At 42.5% G+C, this 26,939-nt stretch overlaps 1 protein-coding gene across 2 annotated transcripts in view; it reads right to left on the reverse strand.

Annotated features, from left to right (window-relative positions):
- The window catches only part of LOC306696125 (SEC14-like protein 1), a 30,409-nt gene extending 4,052 nt beyond the window's left edge, over window positions 1-26,357 (reverse strand). For both annotated transcript variants that reach the window (XM_079159654.1, XM_079159653.1), the window contains exons 1-15: window positions 26,018-26,357; window positions 24,567-24,656; window positions 9,215-9,364; window positions 8,851-8,982; window positions 6,737-6,865; window positions 6,010-6,283; window positions 5,633-5,742; window positions 5,194-5,383; window positions 4,061-4,149; window positions 3,727-3,797; window positions 2,545-2,716; window positions 2,184-2,318; window positions 1,903-2,037; window positions 631-882; window positions 342-520 (exon numbers count right to left, since the gene is read on the reverse strand). In XM_079159654.1, coding sequence (XP_079015780.1) covers window positions 342-520; window positions 631-882; window positions 1,903-2,037; window positions 2,184-2,318; window positions 2,545-2,716; window positions 3,727-3,797; window positions 4,061-4,149; window positions 5,194-5,383; window positions 5,633-5,742; window positions 6,010-6,283; window positions 6,737-6,865; window positions 8,851-8,982; window positions 9,215-9,364; window positions 24,567-24,629 — 2,081 coding nt within the window. In that variant the 5' untranslated portion in view covers window positions 24,630-24,656; window positions 26,018-26,357. The remainder of the gene's footprint in view (window positions 1-341; window positions 521-630; window positions 883-1,902; window positions 2,038-2,183; window positions 2,319-2,544; window positions 2,717-3,726; window positions 3,798-4,060; window positions 4,150-5,193; window positions 5,384-5,632; window positions 5,743-6,009; window positions 6,284-6,736; window positions 6,866-8,850; window positions 8,983-9,214; window positions 9,365-24,566; window positions 24,657-26,017) is intronic.
- Window positions 26,358-26,939: the final 582 nt, after the last annotated feature.

Genomic DNA, 26,939 nt, shown 5'->3' on the forward strand with positions numbered 1-26,939 from the left:
CTGCCTAGAAAAATCATGATGCTCTTAAGGCTCGTCATAGGGTCATTTTAGCAACACTACAGATTTTATTCACTCAAATATCGAATGTCATACGTGGCACTACGTGGTAGGTTGTGGAGGGGAAAAACTGGAGTGAAGAATGAGCAGGAATAAAGGAGTACGGTTTGAAAGTAAAACTATAACATCATGGTAAAACACCTAAATATGGACACATACATACACATATATGGATATGGATACAAATGTATTTAATTGTCTTTCACACACACACACACACACACACACACACACACACACACACACACACACACACACACACACACACACACACAGTTACTAACCTGAAGTCCTCAGAGCCCAACACCTCAGTGTAGTACATGACTTTGCACTTGTGCGAGGAGACCTGCAGGGTGGCCAGCACGTCGTCCACACGGGGCAGGTTGGTGGCCGAGCAGGCCGGCATGTTGTGGAACTTCCACTGGAGGATGTAGAAACCTGGCCACCGCGTAATATGAGAGCCCTGAGGAGATTAACCGTACGTCAATGACCAGCAAAAACAACCCATAAAATACAGTTACAGATCAAAATGTTGGCACCGTTATGCATCAGTTCACACTGCTTGAACCTCACCTGCACACTCTCGCCCTCCTTGCAAGTGAGCGAGGACTCCACCATGCTGTAATCTTGCCCCAGCGTCCATGACCTATCGATGAGCTGGACATTGTTGCCTACTGGAGAGGGGATGCCATGGACTAACAGGGGGTCTTTACGTGTAGGCTGGGGGGCCCGCTTGGAGTGGTAGATGTTGAAAACCACGTCGCCTTTGCACATGTCAAAGTCCCAGGTGATGACTGAGGAGGCATCGATGATCTCTATCAGAAGCTGGTTGGGGGAGAGAGGGGAGACAGACATGGAAATATATTTAAAAGAGAGTGAGAGCGAGAGCGAGAGACTAAAAAGTTAAAGAAGTTACTTCTCCTTTCAGCCCTTATGTTCTCATTTTATTTACATACATTCTTTCTTGGTTACAGGAATAATGTCAGAGCATTATGGCTGTTTTATTATCGTCATTTATAAAAGAGGTATATTTATGTTGCTCTATATTTAAGCATCAGCTACATGTGGCAAAATAAAAACACCGTCAGTGACAAAGAGCAGCAAGATAAATCTGAACATCCGTTTGTGAAGTTAAGAGCTCAGTCATATGAACTCAAAACCATTTTCAGGAGGGTGATTATGTATGATGATGCATCTCTCCCTTTGGTATAAATGATGTAACATGATTAACTGTATGTCACTGCAGACGGATTATGTTTTAAAGCTGTGCCACATTTGATTTAAAAAACTGCAAACTCTACCGCATACAACCACTAGATGGCAGACCTTTCATCAGAGACATCAGGCAGCTCTGTGCCATATATACAGGAGTGTCTCAGAAAATTAGAATATTGTGATAATCCCCATACGTGTGATTTAGTTTACTGAACCAAGCTGAGTGTTTTTCAAGGCTCAGGAAACCCTTGCAGGTGTTTCGAGTTAATTAGACGATTCAAGTGATTAGTTGAATACCCTACTAGTATACTTTTTCATGATATTCTAATATTTAGAGATAGGATATTTGAGTTTTCTTAAGCTGTAAGCCATAATCAGCAATATTAAAAGAATAAAAGGCTTGCAATATTTCAGTTGATTTGTAATGAATCCAGAATGCATGACATTTTTGTTTTTTTAATTGCATTACACAAAATAAAGAACTTTATCACAATATTCTAATTTTCTGAGACAGTCCTGTATATATATATATATATATATATATATATATATATATATATATATATATATATAGTGTCACACTAACATCCATCTATTCTTCTCACTTTGGTGCTCTAAGTTGAGCCTCACCTCGTGTGGAGCTCCCTTGAAGACGCTGGCGCTTTGGTAGATAGTATCGGTCCACAGGCGGACCTCTTCGTTCTCGAGCTCCTCGGCCGTGCGGTACATCGACTTGGGAACCAGGCCGCCCTCTGGTACCTCGCACTGCGGAGCACAAACAACAGACAATCAAACACAGAATTGGGTCAACAGTGTAGATGCTGTCGTGTCTCCGAAAGTTCACATTCAGAACTAAGTCATATTCTGGAACGACAGGGTAACGGTTTACTAAATCTTCATCTGACACTCACCATACACTCCCCTGCCAGAAAGTCAGGGATGATCTCCTTGTCGATGTAGTCCACCAGCCCTCCAGGACCCTGGTAGTCATTGCCCGCATATATGAGGAACTTCTTGCGGGTGTTTTCATCAATGAATGGACTCACCTAAGGGCGGAGGCAGACGTGGATATGTTTTATGGGCACACCAAATTAGTTGTATCCTAGTTATTCCATGGCAGAAATGAATGAATTTACAGCAAGAGCAAAGCAGGGTGTGTGTGTGTGTCTCGCTGTGTTAGTAAACAGGTGTTGAAACACCTTTCAAATCCACATAAACTGGTATTATGAGGAGACTATTTGAGCTAGGAAGTATCCCCCCTCTGGTTCTTACCAGAGTCCAGAGGACAGGGAAAACTCTGGGGGCTCTCAAGATAAGCAGCCGTCCCAGAGTCTCTGGGTAGTTGGCCTCCACAACCTCGATGATCCTCAGCAGCGCCTTGACCCCTGGGCGCCACAGGTGACGCATGGTCAGCCCCTCCAGATCCACCAGACACGTCCAGCAGCTACAGGAGAGGAAGAGCGAGGATTAGACGCCGCAAACACTCTCACAAACACACACACACACAACTGGGCTACATCCTCTTTCCAACCACTTAGCACCTGTCACCCTGAGGTGAAGCTTAAGTGGTGAAGGCATCGCTTTCTAATTCTGGACCCCCCCCCCCCCCCCCCCCCCTCTCCTCCCCCTCTGCATCCTCTCTTTCCTCCCATCTATGCTGGCTGAGGACTGTGACGTTCATAGTTTGCATGCATTCCTGCGCGGCTCTTATCCCAACCACCTCCTCCTGTTTGAGAGGGCGGCCAAAATAACGGATACGATCTCTGTTCCCTCTCTCTGTCAGAGCGTCTTTCCATTCTGGGGGAGATCATTCTCCTTCCATGAATTTGTAGGCTGCTCGGTGGTCCAAAAAGAAAGAAAGACTTCTTTCATCTTTTCCATTAAATTAATTCTCCTTTTCTATTCATCTACATCTAAAGCTTTTATGACATTTTACTGAGAAATCGGCATTGATCTAGGGTTGCAACTTATTATTTTCATTATTGAATATTATATTGATTCTTTTTTATGTTGATAAATTGACATCAGGATGGTGAACTCTACTTTCTCTGTATTTTTTCAGGCTTGTCTTGCATACAGTTTTAACTACATTTGCTTAATTTATATACATTTTATTATGCATATATATTATTATATACTTATTCTAATGTAGTATTATATATTCTAGCCCCTTTAAATATTATAAATGTATTTAGCTTATAAGATTAAAAAGAAATATGAAAAAATAACCATCACTCATCCACAACTAACAGTCCAAAATTCAAAGACATTGAATTCATAATTATATCAAACAGAGAAAATAAAACAGTAAATCAATACATTTGTTTGGCTGGAACTATTTCTGCTTAAAAAAAAAAAAAAAAAAAAGACTTCCACATTTAACTGATAATCAAAATGGCTGCCTATTCATTTCCTGTCCAGCTCTGAAGTACATCCAGTATACTGAAGGTTTACCTGATTGGTCGACCAAACACCTTGGTGTTCTCCTCACAGCGCCGCAGACCCTCCTCATTAATAGACAGCACCTGAAATGGCACAACATGACCTCAGTGCACCGTTGAGCATTTGGCTCTCACACAGAGCAACATTATAAATAAGCAGACTATTTATATATGTACTGTACGGTTTACACCCGGGTGTTAATACACCTGTCAGGATATGTCAGTGTACATTAATTCCCTAACCTGTAATCCAACCACCGACCACCTGACCTACAAACATATCGACCTACATTGATACACGCAGATACACGTAAGCTTCAAGTGTGTTTTTGAATTGCGTAACATACATGTCTGAGCAGAGACTCTTCTCCGAGGGCGCGGACCAGTCCTTTGGTGTCCATCTGGCCCAACCGCAGCACGTACAAAGGACGACCATCTAGAGGACAAAACAAACTTTTATATAATCTATCACACAAGGCTGCATGTTACATGGAAATACGTAGTCTGTTCTTCTGTTACTGTGAATACACTGAGAAATGCTTTCATGCTTTGCTTCTGTTGATCTCATACGAATACTTGTGGAAAGATTGAAATGGGAAGATAAACTGTTCTAAACAAGGAATTCCCAGCATTCACCAAAATGAAGAATGTGACTGACTGTGAGTAACCAAGTAGTGGCGACAAATTGGCCAAATTCACTTGCATGGATGAAGGCTGTGGGTTGCCAAGAATGACTTTGGAGCATGTGGTGTGTGTAACTGGAGTCTATAAGAAACTGGAGAACTGAGGTCTTCCTCTAGTTAACACAGACAACTTCAACACGGCCGACATAAATCCTAAGTGTTGTAGTATGTTACTGTATCGGAGTATGGCTGTACATGTGAGCATTTTTATGTTTTTGAAGTGGAGTTAACTGAGGTACTCGTGCATAGTCAGTGTATTAGATGACGATCAGCACGCCGCTCTAGAGAAGCAGACAGGAGCTCCGGCACAGAAGCAAAGCAATGTACTGCTGTGGATGGGGCGGCAGCAAAACATATTTTAGACATCTAGAAGAAAGGACGACCTAAACAAAAAACGGGGAACTGAAACCATTATTTCCATCTATGTTCTCTTCAAAGCCAAAAGACTCCATTGACAAAAACAGTGATTTTACCTCGCAGAACACAGGAGTTGCTGGTCTACCGCTTCCTCAATCGGTTATTTCGTTTGTGTTATTTTGAGACTTTAACCAATTGAGGCCAGACACTCTCGTGGTCTGTGAGATACAGTGCCTGTTTTTGTCAAAAGAGTCTTGTGGCTCTGAGTCTTGGGCCGTCTGACAGCAGGGTAAAGCACTGAGAATATTCTAAATATATCGCAAACTTAAACAGATTTTGTGGTACTTATACACTGACTATGTATAAGTACCCTCATGCAACCCTACCTCAAAGCATCTAACTACCCCATTAAATGAAATGCACACGCCACCAGGTCCTACCTTTGTCATGGTGGTGCCAGCCCCCGGTGTAGTAGTCCTGGAGGACCTGTGGTGAGATCCAGGTCTCCAGCAGGTAGTCCACCTGGTGCTGCTTCCTCCAGGTCAGCGACTGGCAAAGGATTTCCCGTGCCTTGTCCATGTTGAAGTCTCTGGCACGCAAGAAACGCAGTATGTGCTCGTCCTTGGGGATCTGGGTAGTAAGGGGAGAGTGTTAGTTAAACACTGCCAACTGGCTAATTTAAATTACACCATTGCTATCATAGCAGGTCAGTTAGCCATATTAGCATGTTAACTGTAGCTGGAAGCTGTTGGACTCAAATATCAGATGTCTCTGATAAGGATTCAATTTGGAGGTGGGCAGCAAGTCTTCATAGTTCATCAAATCTAAGCATTGCTATTCGGTTTTATTCCATCCTTACAAAAACTGTAAAACACTCACCTTTCCCTTGTGAGTCTCCTGCAGCCATTGGCGAAGTCTGATCAGACAGCTCTCCTGCAGGGGGGTCAGGTCACCTAGATAACGTTTGATATAGTCTGCATCCAATTTGTCTGAAACACAGATCACCTTAAATTAACATAATTCAGTCAAAGTGTAAATATATACATACACCTTTAATGGAACCAAAACCCCACAAAACGCAGTCATTTCTGTGCCAATTCAAACCTATTCAAATGTGACGGTCTTATATAACTACACAATGAGGCCTTGCTTCCATTGCTTTCTACTGTTCACAGTGCTACAAATATTTTCCCTATTACACATTAAACATAGAAAGAGGCTGGCTCTCTCTTTTTCAATCCCCTGAGGGAACAGACCTTCAGGTGTGCCGGACAGAATCTCTGCTAGGCTGTCTGCCTGAAGGGCGCCGCCGTCCTGCTTGATGTCCTGACAGGTGATGTCCTTGGCGTCAGTGGGCAGCGGGATAGAAACAGCGGGCGTGACCGCCAGTTTGGGGAGGACAGCTGGGCTGGTGAAGAGGCTGGTTGGTCTGGGGACAGACGCGGGAAGGGTTGAGGGAGTCCAGCACGGCACATGGGAGATCCCTTCATCTTGTAGCTCCTTCAGGTAGAACTCTATGATTTCTTTTCCCTGTGAGGAACACCAGTGTAGAAATGAAGTGGGACAACTGTGGCAAAAACAGCAGAAGAGGCTGTGAATTCAAGGAAATTAGATTTATGTGAGCTATTTGGAATACAAAAACAATATTTTCTCTTCATATGTACTTTATTCAAACCAAGAAAGACAAAGACTCTGCATATTCTTTTAGTATTTCCAACTGAAGCAATGGAAACAGGGAGAAAATGCAATCAAGATTGCCAAAATCCCTCCTAAATGAAGGCAGATGACTCACTGGGTCCACAGCAGAAGACGCTGGTCCACTCAAAGATATTATGCAAGCTCATTTATGCAAATAAAACCGGAGACAAACTGACTCACTCATGCTCCAGAAACCTCTCAAAAGCAAACAGTTCCATACAGCACCCATTATACAGAACAAAGGAAACACCTACACGTATTGATGAAGTGTAACAACACACACACCTTTTTGATACTGGTGGCGTACTGCTTCATAGCGATCTTTTCCACGTTGCTCTCGAAGCCGAAGAAGGACTTGATGTCCAGGCTGGCGGTCTGCTCAAAGCAGGTCCAGTCCTCATTCTCAGGGTGAACCTGTACCAACACACACAAACGCGTATCGCAGGGGTCAGCAACTTTGGGCACGCAGTAGCTCAACCAATGGCACCCCGGCAATAAGTGTGCAATAAGTGTTTTTTTGGAGATGTTGAAGTGCCCTCTCATCCACATTTACAGCCATTGGCAGATGCACGGCATGTCATTTACGGTAGTTTAATTGACCCGCTTTCCGTGAAAACCCGCCCACCTCTGCCTTTGATCGACGAGTACTCGGGAATGTTTTGATGTTGCGTCATAATTAAACTTAATGTTAACCGTAATGTTGACATGACAAACCGTTTAACAAGAACATTTAAAAATGGCAGTTTATATGAAAAAAGGTATCAAACCGCTGTAATGTATATTACAATGTATACACATGAATAAGATGACCAGGTCACACCCAGTTTCGCTAGATGATGACGCACGCAGAGAGACATCTTCACACTGTGCACTTTGAGTAGGAGTGTGTGTGTCAGTCTGTCCACATAGCATCAGCGTTTACACATGAGCAGTTTGGAGCTTTACAAGGACACACGTGTGTCAGGTCTGTGGTTGAAAGAATGAATGAGGATTTAGCTGAGCAGTATCAGTAATATAAGCTAATACAAGGCATACAGATTTTCCATCTATCTTTCAGATTCTAGCACTGTTTTGGTTAACTCGTGGGCTTTAATTGTAATAAAACTATTATCATTTCTTTAGGTATAAAGAGCAGTGCGTGACGCATTTATGTAGCAGCTTCGAAATTGTTAGCCTGCGTTGCTTTCCCTGGTTTAAATGACAAATGCGGTGGTTGCAGAGCAGTTATCACTACTTAAAGGTAATTCCATGAGTAACTTGACTGCAGGCCAACATTAAACTCAGCTGTTTTGAGTTTGTGTGCTCTCAGCAGCCGGTGTCTGTACTCTGTAAAAGGTAGTAAATATAAAGATAAAAGACGCATCGCTCTGTAAGACCCTGTACTACCGTGAATAGGCTTAATGTTGCAATGACTGATGGGTATTCGAGCAGATAATTTCAAATCAGTTTTAAAAAGGAGTCGCGTTCTCCAAGTGAAACTTTTATTCATATCTTATTAGTAAATTTAAGTTTATCAACTGCTTAGTTTTTAATCTGGGAATTCAGTATTTGGACCAAGAAGCGAATAAAAAATGTAGAAGGCTACAATTTGTTTCAATGTGTCTCATGTGATGAATATTAAATCAACGTAAAACTTGATCTAGATATTTTAACAAATCATTTCAATCCATTTTAATTGAGGCTACATCAGCGTTGCATTTCAAAAGAAGTCGTGAGTTTAATGCTTTCCGAAGGCTCTGTGCTGGTAGCTTTATTACTCTTGGCTACCAAAATATTTCAGCTTTAGCTCGGTCCATTAGCTCAGTCTAATTGACCTGTCCATCCTGGTTAATGTTAGCACAGTGTGCTAAAGCACACAGTAAGAACCTCTGTGCAGCCTTGGACCTAAAATTAGCACTGTAGTTGGTTTGAGGCTAATACGATGTGCTTGACCTCATTAACTCAGAGCACATCCATTCACGAATAGGCAGATCTGAAGTCAGAGTGAAGCTTCGAGCATCGAGAAGTGGAACCGGGAGAAACAAAAAAAGACATGCTGGTTTCAGTTCAGTACTTGAGAGCATTCAGCTGTGGACTGAATAATAAGAGAGTTAGCTAGCAACATGCTCTGAGCAAGTAAACATGGCTTTCTGTGCAGGGAAGCAATGCAGAGATTAGAAGAGAAACATTAGCATGGCTGTACTGGCGGCAGCTTGCTATTTAGCAGCTTGCCAACAGCTTTACAGAACATGCGTGCGTGTGTGCGGGTGTGCGTGTGGGAATATAGTTGTGCGGTTCTGTATAACTCAATGGGTTGAGCATGTCATAAGAACTGCTCTCTCCAGGGCCATCGGCACTACAAATATACAGTGTGGACAACAGTCTGCACTCAGCATCACAAGGGTGTGAATGCTACTGACCGAGTAGCAGCAGGTCTCACTGATGATCACCCTGTTGGAGAAGGTCTCATTGTGGGAGTCGATGTGAAGCGTCCTCTCCTTTCGGTTCAGTATGTTTTTCTGGATGAAGTAGACGTAGTCCACACCTGCAATCTGCAAACCACACACAAATAAGGTTAAATCTTTATATACTACTGTATGTACGTAGAACTAAAAATGAACACAAGCAACATCACTACATTGTTTGTATAAAAACAAACTTGTTAACTGATGAAAAAATGATTTAATACTTTGGGGCAGGTATAAGGAGTTGGTAAAGATCCCAATAACCACACAGCATTGTACTTTAGATGCACATCAGCTGACAACCTGAAGTGCAACATACCCTTTTGAGCAGGCGCGGGGCGTCAACATCCAGGGCACAGCGGCGCTCCACCCTGGTGGTGGAACCGTCCTCGTTGGTCTCTTCTTCCACCACGTCACTCGCCACAAACATGGGGATGAGGTGACAGGTCGGGAACCGGCGCTCATAGGCCTGAAAACAAGGAAGGAGGAACAGAACTGTTAGCTAATACAATGGCTCGCAATCTGGAAACACATCAGTTAGGTATGAAGTTTCATTCCGAGTAGGAAGAAAACAAAAGAGGTCTCAATAACTCCGTCTACGTGCTGTGCAGTCGGCAATCAATCACAATCCAACGGCTGCACTTTGAGAATAAACAAGACACAACCGATCACGATCTGTTTTCGCAGAGCGTCACAGGAGAAGAGACGGACCGAATGCAATTCCTTTGACCAATTCCAAAAAATCTCAACCACTACAGATAACAATAACAACAATAATTAAAAAGTTCTTGGCTTTAATTAGATATTATAATTAACATTATAAGATGCTTAGACAAGTGTTAGGATATCATAATTCCATTTCTAATATCGATTTTATATTTCTGTGAAAACATTTCAACATATCATGGTCGCTTTTGCAGGGAGTTTAGTTTTTAAGCCACATCCTAAACATGGTATTCTTGTTAGGGCCTTGAAACAGTGTTTGTCATCTTAAAAACATACCACACAGCTACAAGTCTTGTACTGACAGCTTATGTCAAATGAATAAGAAAATAAGTTCAGGTATTTCATAAGAATGCAAGTATTGAGAGAAGAGAGACTGAGGAATCTGAATAAGAGGTCAAAGAAAAGCTCCTTCAACTTAGTATCGTTCCAAACTTCTCACTCGAGCTGAGCCTCAGCAGAGAACGGCCCCGACTCCACTAAAGCACTTTTTACAAAAGCACCGTAACAAAATAAAAAGGCTCAATACACAATGGAAGCCGCTGTGCCCAAGGCTCACACCGTGTCTCTAAAATATGTCTTCTCACTATTGCAAAACAAACAAACTCAGCTGTTGTGCAGAGGCTAGTCAGCTTTTATCCCATAAATATATATTATTTGAAATGAGCCATTCTGCTTAATGAGTACACTTTTACATTTGGTACTTCAAGAATATTTTGCACCAATACATTTGTGCTGTTACTCCGGCTCAAGTCACATTTTTAATGCAGGACTTTTACTTGTAGCAGAGCATTTTTACACTGTGTTCTAGTAAATCATTTAAACAGAAACGCATTAGTAGTGTAGCTATGAATAGTGATGACACTGCAAAAAGTCACATTCACAAAGCATAGTAAAGAAGACTGGGTCACTGACATCGCTGTAGACTGCGCTGTAGACTGCGCACTGAGGAAGGACCGCCCAGTTAACAGGCAACACAAGTATTTACGTATTTCTGAAGTGATACCAATATTTTATGTCTTCTGGGTTAATGCCTAGAACCTAACTAGGTTTTCCCGTTTTTATGTACATTTCTCAGAAAACCGGAAATAATTTGGATATATATTAAACCCAAGTCCATCGGGTTCAGCAGCTCCTGGTATGCCACTACCGGGGCTACCGAGCCACTGCCGGGTGCTACCGAGCCACTACCAGCTGCCAACTGCCCATTGACTGAATGCTGAGCTCTGTTTTTTAGCCTGTGATGCTCTGGAACAACTGGGTGCAGGCTTTGTACTGCCGTCAGCAAACCAGCACTGACCGTAATCATCAGTTTCACCCCTGAAAAACAACCGTATATAAACAACAATCTCAACCACAAATGCCATGCGCAGTCAAAACAATAGCCCTACGTACTGTACAAAAACATACGCTTCACTTTACATGGGACAATGAGCCTCCCCAATCTCAACTATCAGCTGCCCCCATGTGCACTGAAAACCCAGAAACAGGAAGGTCATGATACCAGCTTATTCCTCAAAAAGGAAACATAAGGGCACGCTGCTCAGCTACACCAAAAAAAAGAGACTCAATCTGGTCACATCGGATCATTTGACTTCATTTTGCACCGTACACATCCGGGACTAATAATGACAGTGAACTGCTACAGTTGAATAGTAATACCTACTAACAAACGTACACTAGTCCGTCCAACAATACTCGTCACATCAATCTCATGTGAATCAAACCACGTCTAATTCATTTCGTAGCCCTTTGACTCATTGTTCTACAAGGCACGTTTGGGATACATAGCTGCATTGATGACACATCAACATAAGGGTCCATGGTGATATGTTGTATCTGAACATATCCTGAGTGGCCACGCCATGAGTAAAGGGTTTCTGGAATTTTCTTTCTTGGAATTTGGAGATTTGATGTGATTTCCAGAAGCGCATGAGAGAATATACAACAAACAATACATGGTCATTTGATCCCTTCCTGCAAACACAGAGAACATTCTCCCTTTAGACAACAGACAATGTGGATAAGGGCACGAGTTTGGAAAACAACACCTATGTTTCTCAGGGAGGGAGATTCAGGAAACCCAGGAGTTCCGAGAGGAAACGTGAAACAGAAGGGCTGCATGTAAATGTGCGGAACGTACTACCAGGCAGGAAAACAATAGTGCTGGCAGGCAGCCCAGTTATTATCTGGCTTGAGCTTATGGCATTAAAAAAAAATAATAACTTAAACATAGCTGCAAGCATGGTCCAAACAAAAACAGGAAAAAGAGCTCACTGGGACATACCATGTTTTTTGGTGGGAGTGATACCTCTGGAGTAACCTTTACAAATCAAGTACAGCTGAAAATGTTAAGTCGATTAATTGACTAAGAGAGAATGAATCTGAAACTGAATTGATAATCAATTAATTGTTTAAAACATTCTTTCTACAAGAAATGCCAAACAGTCTCTAGTTCCAGCTCCTCCAATGTGTGGATTTGCTGCTTTTCTCTGCATCACCGCACAGTGAATATCTTTGGGATTGGGATTTCATCGTCACATCATTTGACAGTGAAAATAATTATAATCAATGTACTTCATTAAATTGACGCAAAATCCTTTTAAAACTCCAACCTTGCCATAAAACAGTTGTCTTTATTAGTTTGTCACACTGCCTACCAAGATCCTTACACTCAGAGATCTCTAAAGACATCAAGAGGAAAGATAAACAATATGACAAACTCATTTATTTTGTCTCAATTAGATCAACTACTTTAATAACGTTAAAAACAAACAACAAAAATATGCAGGTATGACTTTACACTAGGAGGGCAAGTACTGTAGTTGACCTGGTTGTTGCTTTTACGGGTTGTATCAAGTGGCAGTCTCAATCTATTAGTCGACTGTAATGTTTGTGAAGAAACAGGTTCTAGTAACAATGGTGTCGCCTCTCCACTAAACTCTGTTTCACCGAGGGCGGAGCTTACACACACACTCCTTGTAAGACGACATTCATGCGTTTCTAGTCGCCTATCTCTGATAATGTTACATCGTAAACAACCAATCCGTGTGTAAATTGGCAGGACGGGGGCAGCATCGCTAACGGCTAACGAACGATGGTTCCGTTGGGCTACATTAAGATGTTCAGTGAAAATGAGTATTGGGTGAAGGTAAATAACGTATCACGATGTGTTCACATATAAATGTAGTGTTGAAGGAATACAGTTGTTTCTGGAGAAGTGGTGATGTTTTCACAGCAACATAAATAGATATTAGAGGGATCTATGACCCGTTTACACTAAGCTCCAAGCAGTTTATAATACATCATTAAAACTACTAATGAACAGACTTGTTTTAATTGGTGGTTTAACGGATCGTACGGATCACCCCTCACGGCTCGGCACACATGTGAACCACGGATTACTTTCACGGTTTACTTTGACCATCACAGTGTGAAATAAAGTTTCACTGACGATCGTTATCTTCGATTAGTGGTTGAAATGTTTTTTCGGACGGTGGCAAAAAAGCCTGGAGCCTTGTGGACCAGCTGCTATAATCAAACAACAAAGTGAACTGCATCTGATCGGATTGATCATCAATGTTCAGCAATTAGTATCGGCGGCAAAAAGACATGATCGGGATCTCTAAAAGTTATATTTGCTCCCTTTGTGCCGATACGATCCGTTGCACCAATAAAATATAGAGGTACAAGGTTTTCAAAGCAGCGACGATTTACTTCATAAACATTCAGAATTCTTTTACTGCACATTGAGACATTGAGGTGGTGTGACAGGTAACATGACTGTGGTTAGAGAATGGAGGTGGTGCGAGTCTTCCAATGTATTTCAATATGGTCACCACAAAATAGTTGTACTGGTTTGGACGAAATTAAGAAAAACACCCTTCCCTGAAGGCAAAGCTGTTGTAACACAACAACAACTCTGATGCAATGTTTCTATCAATTTATAGCTGCTCCCAAGAACCAGAGGAAGCTGCAGAAGACAAGAACTGACTTGATGTGAAATGTTCTATTATATCACGTTCATACAGCCTTCATCGCATGAACTTCATGCTGCATGATCTGTTGCTGCCAGACTACAGAAAACATTTAGTTCCACTTCTTCAGTGCGTTGCATCATAGGTGTATGCCATTTGCTTATATACGCAAGTGAGGTGAGGGCCAACAGTCTCCTGGGACCAACACTGACTGGAGAACACTTACAACTTCCTCGGAAGCAGCGTCACATCTCTGGAGCTTATGAAAACGGTTGTGTAATAGAGACAGCAGCCGCCCAGAGGTCGGCCTCTGCTATTTTATATCAGCTTGCTTTTCTGGTGGCTGGCAAAATGGGAACATTGTGGTTTAGGAGCACTTTTAAGATGACGATACTTGATGAGGACTGCTTAGAGATGATGTCAAAACATAAGCTGAGATGCAGCAGACGATCTGGCTGCATTTCTTAAGTATTCAGAGGAAAGTTACAAGACAAAGAGTGACTAACAACAGAGTCATATAGATCCTTTCAAGGGAATTGCATTGCTCGGTAACAGCTTAGGTCCATGTTTACTTCCTGTCAGCTGATGTCATTCCCAAACACCACAACAACAGGTAATATATAAAGGAAGTAAGGGTCATTACATCACTGAACTCAAGTTGGTGCCAAACTGCTAGTATTCTACGTGCATTTAATGTACAATTAAACATAGCATCATTGTAATCAATTACTAACCAACCATGAAATTGTTTATTAACCTTTATTAGCAGTAACAGTGCTAGTTACTTTGTCCGTCAATGAACTAAGTGTTAATTTGCACTTTGTTTAGTTATTAGCTGTTAGACAGCAATATCTCTGTTGACGTCCTACATTCATTTGGAGATAAAAACTGATAACATTGGTAAGAAAACTAAACGGGAAGAAGGTGTATAAGAAACAGACAGTGTGAGTGAGAGCTGTCATGACTTATGTGTATGCTAGCTAATAATATGGGCTGGATGACTAGTCTGAATGCAAATCACTGAGGCAAACTGCAGGCATTGTATCATACGGTCAAGTCCTATATTTACCTCACTCTGACAGGCCATCACACACACACGCACATTTAGATTACCAAACCAAACTTGTCTTTAAGAAACACTTGACGAGTTCTATTCATTTGAATGTACAGAACAAACTGTGCCTTTTGTTGGCTTTGGGACAAACAAATGAGTCTGAGACGTTTGGTCTCAGCAATAAACAAGTAATATAGTACACAGAAGAGATAGTCAGCAACTGTTTCCTAAAACACTCAAATTTAACATTTAAGTATTGTTCAGTGTCACATGCAGACAGCCACACTGATAAAGGATCGTCAGACATCCAACAACAGGACACATTATCGGGAGTGCTGCCACAGGCTCGGTCTTAAAAGACCCAATACATCATCACAAATACACACCACCCTTTAAGATACAAACCGGACTTTGAGTGTGTGCTGCTGGCAGAAGTGCGACGTCATTTTAGCCAATGTTTGGTGGCAAAACTCATTAGGAGTTCCCACCCACTACCTCAGGCAACCCTGGGCCTTGACCTGCTGGGAACCCTTCACAGTAGCCAGCTACATTTGGGGTTTTTTGGGGCCATTATCCGCCATGTGCATGCCAATAATGAATTGGACTGACTGGGTCATGTTCGATGTTGCTCGCAGAGAGGATGTTAGGGTGCTGTCTGGTGAACAGTTTGGGTCACAAGAAGATCTGAGAGACTATTAGGCTGACAGATTAGTGAGCCAGCGCTGCCAAATGGCAGATAATGTCCCGTTCATTCATGAGACGGGTTGTCACAGACACACAACCCACTGCTGAAAATAATGGCCCTGATGCAAAAGGCCTTTCTGGCATCTGAGGCGAATAGCTTAGAGAAGGATGTATAAAGAATGGCATGTGGAGAGGAAAATTTCTCCTGGTTTGCCTTTATTTTCAGAGAGAAAAGCTATAAACTTCAAACTAGGTCATTGACGAGGACGGGGGGGGGGGGGGGAGGGGGTTACAGAGCAGGCAGCTTAAAAATTCTGTGCGTCTTCTATAACAGACTCAAACACACAGGATAATGTCAACAAAAACACTGGTGTTACATATCTTTATACATGTGAATTAGCAGGTGACAGTTCAGACAGGCTGTATTGGTTTATCGGGTTCTCGTGATGATGAAGAATAAAAAAAGGTCTCATCCGAATAGTGAAACCAAGAGGAGAGCAGAGAGGAATCTTTCCTACAAAGTCCGTGATTGGATTTTATTTCCTTTCCAGTTCTGCAGCAGAAATAAAAAGAGAAAGCTTTCACTACAATGTCTGCTCCACCGGTCATTGTCGAACGAATAACCCAATGACATTCAGAGACAGAATTTAAAATGTACAGGCTTTACTTGAGAACTTAAAATTAGACACCATTTTGATCATTGTCCCTTAATATATTTTTGATCAGTCAATACTTAAGGTGATTAACTGACCATTGGCTTATCATAGGGATTCACAGCTGTGTTCATTATCCTGTTTTCGGGGCCCAAACAACGGCAGCACGACCTCACTTTGGTCCATTAGGCTTTTTCAACAGTACTGGCAAAACAAAACGTCCACTATGACTCATGAAACCCTCTGAATGAATGTTTACAAACGGAGCGTTTGAATAGGGAACCTCTCATGTGAGCATAAATAGGGTGAAACCACTTCGGAGAAAAGGATCCTGGAATGTATTCAGAGCCTACGTGTCCCTGTTTTCCAGGGCTGGGCCAACCAGTTGGACAGCTTTACATGCGACAGGGATGCTGTGGACACAGCCGCTGTGGGAGGTTTAGTATCGCGCAAACACTTTCGTATTTGTCGAGTGCTTAACACAGTATTTACTGCAGTTAAACAGACGAAAACGTTTCTGAGCTGCTGTCACAGTGTGATGGAAAAGGTTTGTGAAGGGTAATCATATCGTTACGTAAAGACAAGGCAAGATCACCGCCCATCAGGTCCAAATGCCTCTGAGCCGAGGTGCAGGCTGGATGTTGGGGTAGGAGAGAGAACAAGCCCCTGATTGAACAGAGGCAACAATAGAGCGTTTGGTCTCTGCATGCCGCGCCACCCACTGCTCTCCTTCCAATGATCTCACTGCTACACTGTGCTTTGTAATGGCAGAACTGCCTGGAACTACCAACTGGGAGAGAGGAGGAGGGGGGGGGGGGGGGGATAATCTGCCCTTACACAGACCTTATGTAAATGTAAAAGGTCCTAAATATTCGGTGGGCCGTGCAATATGCAGTTACAGGTTAGGCATGCGTGATTGGATAGAGGTGTGCAGCGGGAATAGAAAGCAGCAAGTCGGCCATCTGTCAGCTATCAAATCATCAGAAGAAGGGCTTAATAATTAGGCTTACAAAGACAAAACCATAGACTGTATATAAGTAGTGAGCGTAGTCCTCTTGGATTGCGGCCTTCGCCAATGAACCATATTTAGAGTGCGGAGGAGTGACGTAGAGACGCCATTGATGGCTCTTGCAGCGGCAGCAACCTGTCAATCACAGTAAGCCCTCCCTAAAGCATACTCTGCTTTATGGTCTATTTTACTCTAAATGGGACCGTCCTTTACTAAATGAACATCATGCTGTATTGAAGAAGACCTGAAACTAAATATTGAGACCCTAAACTCATGTTTACAATGTTTACTGAGGTATTAAATCAAGAAGAGTAGTAGGGTCATTTTCTCAGACTTTTTTTTTTTGCCACCTGGACATGACTCAAAGTCAACTTTAAAAAAAACTTCTTTCTCCAAATTCTCTGTGAAGGAGGGGTCTTGCACCTCTGTTCCTAAGTGTGCAGCGTGACTCATCACTCTGACTGGTCTCCACACAGGACCACACCACTGCAGAGGGCAAATTCCTCATAAGCAACGAGTTACAGGAAAGTGCAGCATTGTTGATATCCTCATTTACAGTAAGGGAAAGAGAAGTGCTGGCAAAGCATATCCACTGCCTGCCAACTGCCAACATTATTACAAAATCCAAATGATTTTATTAACTGCGATTAACCTCTTATTTCATGGTTTCTGTAAATCCTGCTGGAGATTCCTGAGCATCCTTTAAAAAGGTTGAGATAATAGCAGTGAACACAAAGATAACGGAGAGGGGGGAGGAGGGATAACTGGAGATGTCTGATCCCTTTAGAGATTAATGCAGTTGTCTCTGCGGGAGTATGGGGGCGTATGTGAGAATGCATACAAAGCTGATGGAAGGATAATAAAGTATGAGGGTTGTTTATTACCTACCATGACACACTGTGTCGCATCAAAAAAATCGGACTTCAAGATTACTCCTGTCTCTTTTTTTTAACTTTAATCGCACTCAAAAAGAGGCCGACCAAACGTGCAAAAGATTAAACAACGTTTAACCAGCTGTAAAATAAGCCGCACGTTATCATGGAGAACAAGGCAGCAGGTGTCACAGTATCCTCTACACATTCATATAGAGAACTGCAAAGATTACATATTTTTGCAGGACAATCCGGAAGTTAGCATCGTACTTTCAAAATTCCTTTATCAATTTAAGTCGTAGAAAAAAAAGATTAAAATCTCTTAAGATTGTGTTAACCACAGGCCTCATTTAAGGCATCTAACCCCAAAAAGATCCACTCAAAGAACCCATCGACTCTGAGACGACAGAACTGGAAGTGCAAAAAAAAAAAGAAAATGTGCTAACTCACTTCCAGGCTTTAGTGCTGATTCCTGCAGCACTCTATTAACGTCACCTAGCTGCCGCATAGATCTGAGTCACTATCCACTGCCACACTGTACCACGGTTGCAGTGTAAAATACGCTAAAGGGTCATTGTGCATACGCATTCATCTGTGTCTAGCAGAGCAAAGCAGGGGGGGGGGGGGGCTGTTTTGGGGCAGCATCTCGACCTTGCAGCAGGAAAGAGGGTGAATGAGTTTTCTGGTGATCAGTGAATGAAATCAGCTCCAGAATGTTCTCATAGGCTCCCAGAGTCACATGGTGGTGGTGGTGGTACAGCAGTCGTTCAGCAATGCTGCTTATTTAAGCTCTTCTCCCCAAAGCAGGCTATAACTCTTCATTGTTTTTGGCAAACAGCATGCAGCCGAGTTAGCGACTGAGACGATGCAAGCACAGCTCTGACAGATTCATTCAGAGGAGTGGAGGGACATTTTCTGAATCAGAACAGAGAGGCGCAATGAGCAATGCATACATAAACAGCCAAACATTTCACCGGAGCAGGAATACTAAACGTCTGAGGAGCTCTGTATGAATAACTACTGTAGTGAGAATGAAGTGTAATCCGGTTTCATTTCATTCGTCTGTGCTCTCTTTTTCAATAGGCAATGTTTCCAGATTGCATGAATCAAATGACCCCATTTCGCTGTTCAGGCAAGGCTGACATGAAGGTGAATCTTTGCTTGTATAACTACGCGCCTGTAGACGAGACACCTTTAGGTGAGATAAGAGACACAGAAAAGCCTGGCAGCTCACAGATGGATTAAAACAATAAAAGTAACTGCTGCTGCGTCATAGAATTGGTTTGCAAAAAGCCTTAACCGGACCTGGCCTTAAGTGGGTCAGGACTCAGGACACGGTGGGACCGGATGTCACCCTGGCAGGGCCACTCGGTGCTTAGACAAAGAGAGAGGTTAATGTAGGATGAGCCAGGTTTAGAAACACCGGCTCTGCAGCAAAGTGGCACAAAACACTGTGTTGGTGATCCAACACTTAACGTGCTAGGGCTGACCCACATTGAGAGAGTTATAGGAGGCACAAAGTAGTTCATGGTGCGAAAGAAGACAGAATAAGCAGACTGTGCAAGATCTGAGCTCCCAAGTGCTGCAGCAAAAATTACCCCCAAAAAAATCAAAGCTGGTAACGTGAGCTCTGTTGTCTTAAAACGGCTGGACTTTGGTGCCATCATCGAACCAACCAACAGGCAAAACAGACATGCATAAGCATCTACTGAACCCGTGTGCTTAATTGATTAAAATGTTCCTTTTTCTGTTTTGCATAATAGAGGTTCAGTTTCCTTACATGATCCAGTTTTTGAGAGACACTATAAAACAGGGGTCACTACTATTTTAACCGGCGCCGCTTTTCCAGCCTTCACGGCAATCAAATATGTGTATTCTGATAAGTTTCCAGACTCAAGTGAGATTCAGACACACGGGGGAGAGACGAGGAAACAGAATGAAGAGCAGGAGAATTACGTGAGTCAGAGAAGTTATTTCACATGAAAAGAGGAAAGTGGTCAGAGAGACCAGTCTCTAACCAAGAATGGACCGACTCTTAGATGTTCATTCTTCCCACGGGCAGTTTAAAACCAGTATGTCTCACATGTTCAGAGATCGTGGCGATTATTCAAAGCAGCAATGTGCAGCGACACTAAAGAGACAAAGCACAAATCTTTTGAGCAAACGTACCCACTCACATCCGAAACGAAGTCACAGAAAATAAATCTAAGATCCGAATATGATCAGAATCCTAACACATGAACTGACCGCTCAACAATGATGTTAACAGAGAGGTAATGGAGCTGAAACAAGAGGTTCAATAACCACAGATAAAGTCCCTGCACACAAAGTACTCTTTTTAGAAGGCGAGAAGAATATAATGTTTTTTTTATATAATATTATGTTTTTTATATAAGATCATGTTTTTTTGGTTGACATCACTTCACACATGAACTTAAATGTGTTTTATTTTTTAAATCCAGCACTTATTTTACTTTAAACATTTATGTATTATTTGATTATGTATTATTTATAATTCATCCAGTTAAATTTGAAATCTAACAATAAATATTGTTTCTTTATTGTCAGTTATTGACTACATACAGACGTTAATACAACTGTTGGGCTCCATCAAAAAAAATAAAATTATATATATATATAAATAAATAAATAAATAAATAAATAAAAGACTAAATCATAGCGCCAGTTAGACATTATTGTGATGTTCCGGACCTTTGCATGAGAAAATTCTCTCTAACGGGACCTCGTTGAATTTTAATTGAATACCCCCGTTATAAAAGGAACAAAAAACTAATTAAAATTCAGGTCGCAGCAGCAGCTCACAACACACTAGCGACAGGAATCAAAGGCAGAACTGCTAATTGTGTTTTCTATTGAGTTGACTCAAAGCTGGTGATGCAGTTTAAAAACAGTCACAACCCTTCAAAAGACGAGGTCCCCTACCAAACTATCACGGGTGTCCTGTTTCACTGCTGGTCCTGTCTCTTTCCCGTACGTAAAGTAACTGAGCTGTGACAGAGACCTGACCTGTATCGCAGGAAACAATCATTTTCACTGAGGGCCTCACTAAATAACAGGTTCTAGTGTGTCTGAGAAGGAGGTGTGTGCAGTGTGCACCCTTTCACCCGTTTCTTTTACAGCGCCCCGCCTAATACGTCAGCTCATTTTCCAAAGAATATGTATTTGTTTGTGCTGCCGCCACTGATAAAGAGGATTTAGTCAATAAGAAGGAAATGTCCCAGCAGGCACTACACCAGCATGGCACATCCTGCTCTTTTATTCCCTGTAGAAACTCTACTGTGACAGGGGAAGGACCACAGCACTTGGTCCCTGTGGATTAGCCACAGGCCCAAACGTTTCCATGGAGCAGGAACACTTTGACTCATTTAATACCTCTTCTGGGAGTTGAGGGACTTAAGATATAGTTATTGTCTTTTAAGCATCAAGTTCGCAACTATGTGCTATTCCAGGGTAATCCTTTTTTTTCTTTTTCTCCTGTGGCTACTGAGGTCATTCTTCATTCGTAGATGTGTTCCAGAAGCAACTGTCCCTTCAGCTGTGAAACAACAGCGAGAGTGGCATTGTGTTTGACATTCCTATGTGCCTCCCCGAGGACAGACTAAAGGCTCTGAAACTGGAACTGTTGCGATAACGGCAGCAAAAAGCATCGACTACATTTCCTGTTATTGAGATGCAGCAGCGGACTCAAGGGACCGCTGTGGCTGCTGAGGTACTTCCTTACTTCAGTGATTCTCCAAACTCCTCAACAATAAAAAAAATGTCAAAAACAGGCCAACTTTGTGTGGCAATAAGAAGGCTCAAACAAAGCCAGTCAGCTGTTAGTCAACAACAGTCTCACCCTTCTTAGATCTGCACACAAGATTACTTCATCCAAAAAGGAAGTTGAGACTTTTCTACGAGGATACATACTGACAGTGCCTTGGAGTGCGTTTCACTCTGGCTCCATTCTAATCTAGTCAGCACTTTCAGGAGCTGGCCTCTTTGATACCATTTAACTGTCAACATCAGACGTTCCTGCAATAAATCACTCAGTGAAATGTTACAGAAGAATCTTTAATCAACTGTCACATCTAGTCCTGTCAAGTTGCTTTTATAGTCTTCAAGCACAAGCCAAAATCAAAACAAGTAAAGCAACACCTCCCAATGATACAAGGGAGGCGACGGTTTATTATTACTATAGCCGTATTGTGGTCAACCCAGGTTGACTTCTTTCTAAACAATAGACTTGATTGCCGTTAAAGTCAATGCTGGCTCGGTCAAAAATGTAAAAGATAAAGCACGTCATGGTTGTTGCAGTGGACTTTCAACCACTAAGTTCTGAGAAGAGTGTCAAATCTGCCAAAAGGCTGTCGACTCCGGGAATACCGAGATTGACATGCTCGAGCAGGGTACAGTAACTGCTGCAGAACAGAAACAGCTGAAGGGCATCTGAGATACGAGCAGGACTTACGCAACAGTACACTCGAGCCACAGCAGCGCTATGCAGGGGTTGACATACTTCAATAGCACCTGTCAGTGAGGCGATTGGATACTTCAGGCTAAAGTGAAGAGAGGCCGAGGTTAAGCTAAGATTTTAACTACAAGAATCCACATAAAAGGCTTTAATGGAGGAATGTAGAGCCTTGGTTTTTATTAGAGTAAATGGCTATTTTCAAGGAACTGACAGTATCCAAACAACAGAGTCAAATGGAGAGACAACTCCAAATTCCTCCGAGCTAAATGTCAAATATAATCCCCCAGCAGACAAAACGGAAAAGCCATTACTGGCAAATATTTCAGAAGCCTCTGAAAGAGGAACTGGAGGGAAGAATAACAAGGCTGAACTAAGCTATGGCCCAACACAGTAATGTGCAGATCCTTTGGTACTCTGCATAATGCCGAGGCCTGCCCGCACAATAAGTACACCGTACGCACATTGAAAAGTGAAAGGAGTCTTGACAAAAAGAAGCTGGTTCTTGTTAAAAACAATACACAGAAACACTCCATCAATGCTTTGTTGCTGCACTACTATGAAGCAAAGGCGACAGCCCTGCTATAGAGGAAGTGAGAGGGGACAGATTTTACTGGGTTTTAAATTAAAAAGAACCAGTACGTGTTGTGACGCACCATTAGGTCAGCTCTGCAGTGTCTGCAACAAATACTCACTGCAGAGAAAAGTCGCAAAAAAAAAGGGAAAAGAATCCAAATGCAACAAACTGATTGAACATGTCAGCCTATTAATTCAAAAATGCACTATAGAGTCTGAAATTTGTATCCCTGTATTCAACTTTTAACATCCACCTTATCCGTTGCTGCCCTAGTTTACAAACACCCAGGGTTACTCCATTCGTCTTGCAAAAGTAAGCCTACAAAAAGCCCACGAGGAGGGTCATCTCCAGCTTACAAATGGTGAATTTCTGCTTCACTATTATTACTATTCTCCCCTTCGGCTGCATGCTTAGACCCAGGTGTAAGGACCAGCCCTCTATTTATAGCCATCAGTTTGCCCAGTGTTCAGTCCAGCCAGTGCTCAGGAGAATTTGTCTTCCTGCACCCTTGTTCAGGCTGATATAGAACGCCGATTTCCATTTAAAGAGAGCAGCAGCAGACACATGACAGGCGGTTAAAAAGGACGTCATTCCCAACTAACTTCCTGGTGCTCAGAGGTCATTTGAATGAATTAATCCATTCATTGCTGAAAATGATCAGCACAGCAATAAAGTACCTTTGAGTAGTTAGACTGTTTGGTTGAAATTGACAGTTGTATAATCAGGCCAGGGCTCTTCAGGCGTGCACTAACAGCAACATTACTGACAAACAGCAGCTGAGCTCAAAAGATTGCAGAGTAAGCCATCCATCCACTGTGAGATTATAGTTCATGGTTTAACACACTATCACTCGTCATTCTTTTCCCACTGAATTTAAAAGAAAAATAAATCTATTTTACAGAGATACGGTGTGAAAATATGTAGAAAATCTATTCTGTCATTGTTTTTTCCAGATCCAGTGTTCAGGGACTCAATCGGTTAGTGTTTTCTATCTGCTGGAGCCATTTAGCCAGTGAACCTTCCACACATCCTCTGTCCGACTGCACGCGGGTAAAGACGAACAGATTTGTATGGCAAATTATATGCAGAAAGGGGGAAATAAAGACAAGTTCCAAACGTTGGGGAGAGAAAACAAAGATGGCACAAGGAATGCTGCTGAGAAAGCCTTTAAAAAAAAAGAGCGAGAGGAGAGGGAGATGAGAGTCTCTCTGCACTGAACAAGGGAACTCGTGCTTGAAAGTGAACGACAACATGCAGCAAGGCCGACACTAAAAGCCATGAAAGCCACTGAATTTGTTTTTACACCAAATCTGAGGTGGAACCTCTGTTTGACATAACAGCCATACAATAGATTCAGATGCTGAGTGTCCAAATGTACAGCACAGCGGTTGCACATCTTAGGGAACGGCGAACGGATCTTAAACATTGAGATGGCAGGAAGCCCGATGGGAGTCGGTCATTTCAGTCGCCCAGGACATAAGAAAACGTTCCAGCAACAGCATTTTGAATCTGTGAGCCAATAACATGCAAGGTGTGTAATTCTGCTCAAATGACTACCTTCTGAGGGCGACCTCTGAAGCGCCCACACGCCAGCGTTACATAACTCAATATTACAGAGAGTTGACTGTGAATACAGGTAGAAGACACTTACCGCCATCACCAGCTCAAAGGGATGCTTGTACACCCGCACAGGTGACTGGTACTTCTGCACCATGGTGGGGATCGCAGTAACACCAACAACCTGAACGGGAATAAGAACAAATCAAATCAGAAAAGAAACAAGCTATGCTCACAGGCATTTGTGGAAAAAAGAAGAAAAGAGATGTAAGGTGGCATTTCATTCACTCTTCCCATCATCACAATAACTGTGTTGCTGCTGAGTACCAAAATCACAGCACTATGGCAGCATCTGGCCCTAAAAGAGGAGACTCAGCGTGTAATTAAGTAAAAGGTGTGTTATGGCCAACTGCTCGAATGATGCCAGGTGCGTGTGTGTGCGTGTGCGTGTGCGTGTGTCTGTGTGAGAGAGAGTGTGTGTGTGTTGGCAAGCAGCCCTATGAACTAAAAAAAAACGTGTATAGTTATGGGCTGCAGAAGGGAAGTGTCCTGAGCCGTGACCGATGGTGTCACTGATCAATGGATGCAGCTTGCCCCGCTCATCTATCAAACAGACACTACACCACTGCAATGGCTCCTCACTGGAAACTACTGGGAATGGCCTATAACTAAGCTAAGTGCATCTACAATCTCTGCAGAAGTTAGGGTAACACACAACAACACTCTACTTCATGATACAAAAAAAAAAAAAAGACAGGTGGTGCTGCACATTCCACATGCTGGAGCAGAGGATAGAGAACAGGATGACACACGAGTAAAAACATCTGGATAAGAGAATAATCTTCTATTCGCTTGAACATTGGTAGTTAACAGACAAATGTACACACTGTGGGTTTTAATGCAAACTAAACAGAATGTGGTGTAACGTTTCTGCTTACTATAGGCAATTTAAAAAGAAGTGCGAAGTGTGGCTTGAACCTCATGTTCTGTATTTGTCCAGCATGCTGACACACGTCTGTAACCAAGTAGGAGGAGTTAGCTGAAGTCCCAACACTTCGTACAGAGGGATCAGGGGAGGCACACTAATAATAACCGGGGTTAGGACCGACAGCATACAAACCACAGTATTCCTCTATGGCTAACGAGTGCTACTACTGTACATAATTACCGTCATGCTTCAGGGTCTGTCCGCAACTTCAGAAGACACGGCAAAACAAGACAATTACTTCAGTAACAGTCATGTGTTCATCAAGAGATTTCAGGTGACACGCTGTCAGACACCTACACATGAAACGTCTTTAACGTTAAATCTCCATATGAAATGCTACTGGCTAAAAAAAAGGAAGATGAAACTCCAACAGCAGCTTACTTATTGTTGTATAAACCACCTTTATAGATAACAACACACACGCGCGCCGACTTGTTAACGTTAAGCTGAAACAATAACAGTGCTTGCTAATTGAGACTAGCCCGCGAGCTAGCGCTAACTTAACGTTTTTCAAATCGCTTCGTCAACTTCACATAAATGTCATAACTGGTGCTTACCGGTGATTCAAAGAAGCAAATAAATCTGGGCTGGTTTAGTCTGGTTAGTCGCTGTTTCTTCCGAAAGGGTTATCCGAGCAAACTCTAGCCATTCCCCTCCTCGGTCTCTTCACTTCGCCGGTTGGTGAAGCTGAATCCAGAAGCTAATAGTTAGCTCTGTTGTGCTATCTGGCCATGTAGCCAGAGGAGGTAGCCAACAAGTCCTCCTCGCGGTCCGTCTCTGACTGGAAGAGTCAAAGCGATAGACTGGATAGCTTAAACAGCCGTCCAGCTCTAAATCACCCTTAAATGGATGAAAGTGTCCCTCTCTCAGTGCTCTCCTCGGTCCTCTCTCCTCCTCTCTCAGTCATGCCTGTGATGTGATGCCGTGGCTCCTCCCCCTTTTTAAACCCAGTTTTTTTCCACCTCTCAGAGCAGCGCAGTGCTGCTTCCATAAAACTCCACCGCCTGACCACAGTGAACGACAAACAGCAGAGGACAGTCATCTATGAGCAGTAGCATAGCCTCGTTGTTTTATATCTGAGAATCTGTCATGATGAGCACAGTTTATCTCTAGTTTTATTTTGCAACCAGATCAGCATGTCACACTACCAGATCATACTGTATGTTTCTAGTCCAGTGTTGTGTGTATTGTGTGTATTGGCATCAGGGGAGAATTATGTTGCTATTGAGACTGACATTTCACCAAAAAAGAATATATGAGATTGCTTGTTAAAGGGGCACTCCAGCTATTTAGAATTGCAAAAGAAAAGAAAGAAAAGCCTCTAGTGTGAGGGAAGCTTCACACACGCCAAGTCTTTAATTTTCCACGTTTCAACCAATGGCATTTCAGACCCCCACTGCCTTATAAATGCCCTCATCCTACAAACCCCACACCTCAGGCTTGCTGTCTGACTAACAATCCCTCAAACTGGTGTATGAA

Source organism: Pholis gunnellus (genome assembly GCF_910591455.1).
Source record: "Pholis gunnellus genome assembly, chromosome: 5".
In the NCBI taxonomy this organism is placed as follows: Eukaryota; Metazoa; Chordata; class Actinopteri; order Perciformes; family Pholidae; genus Pholis; species Pholis gunnellus.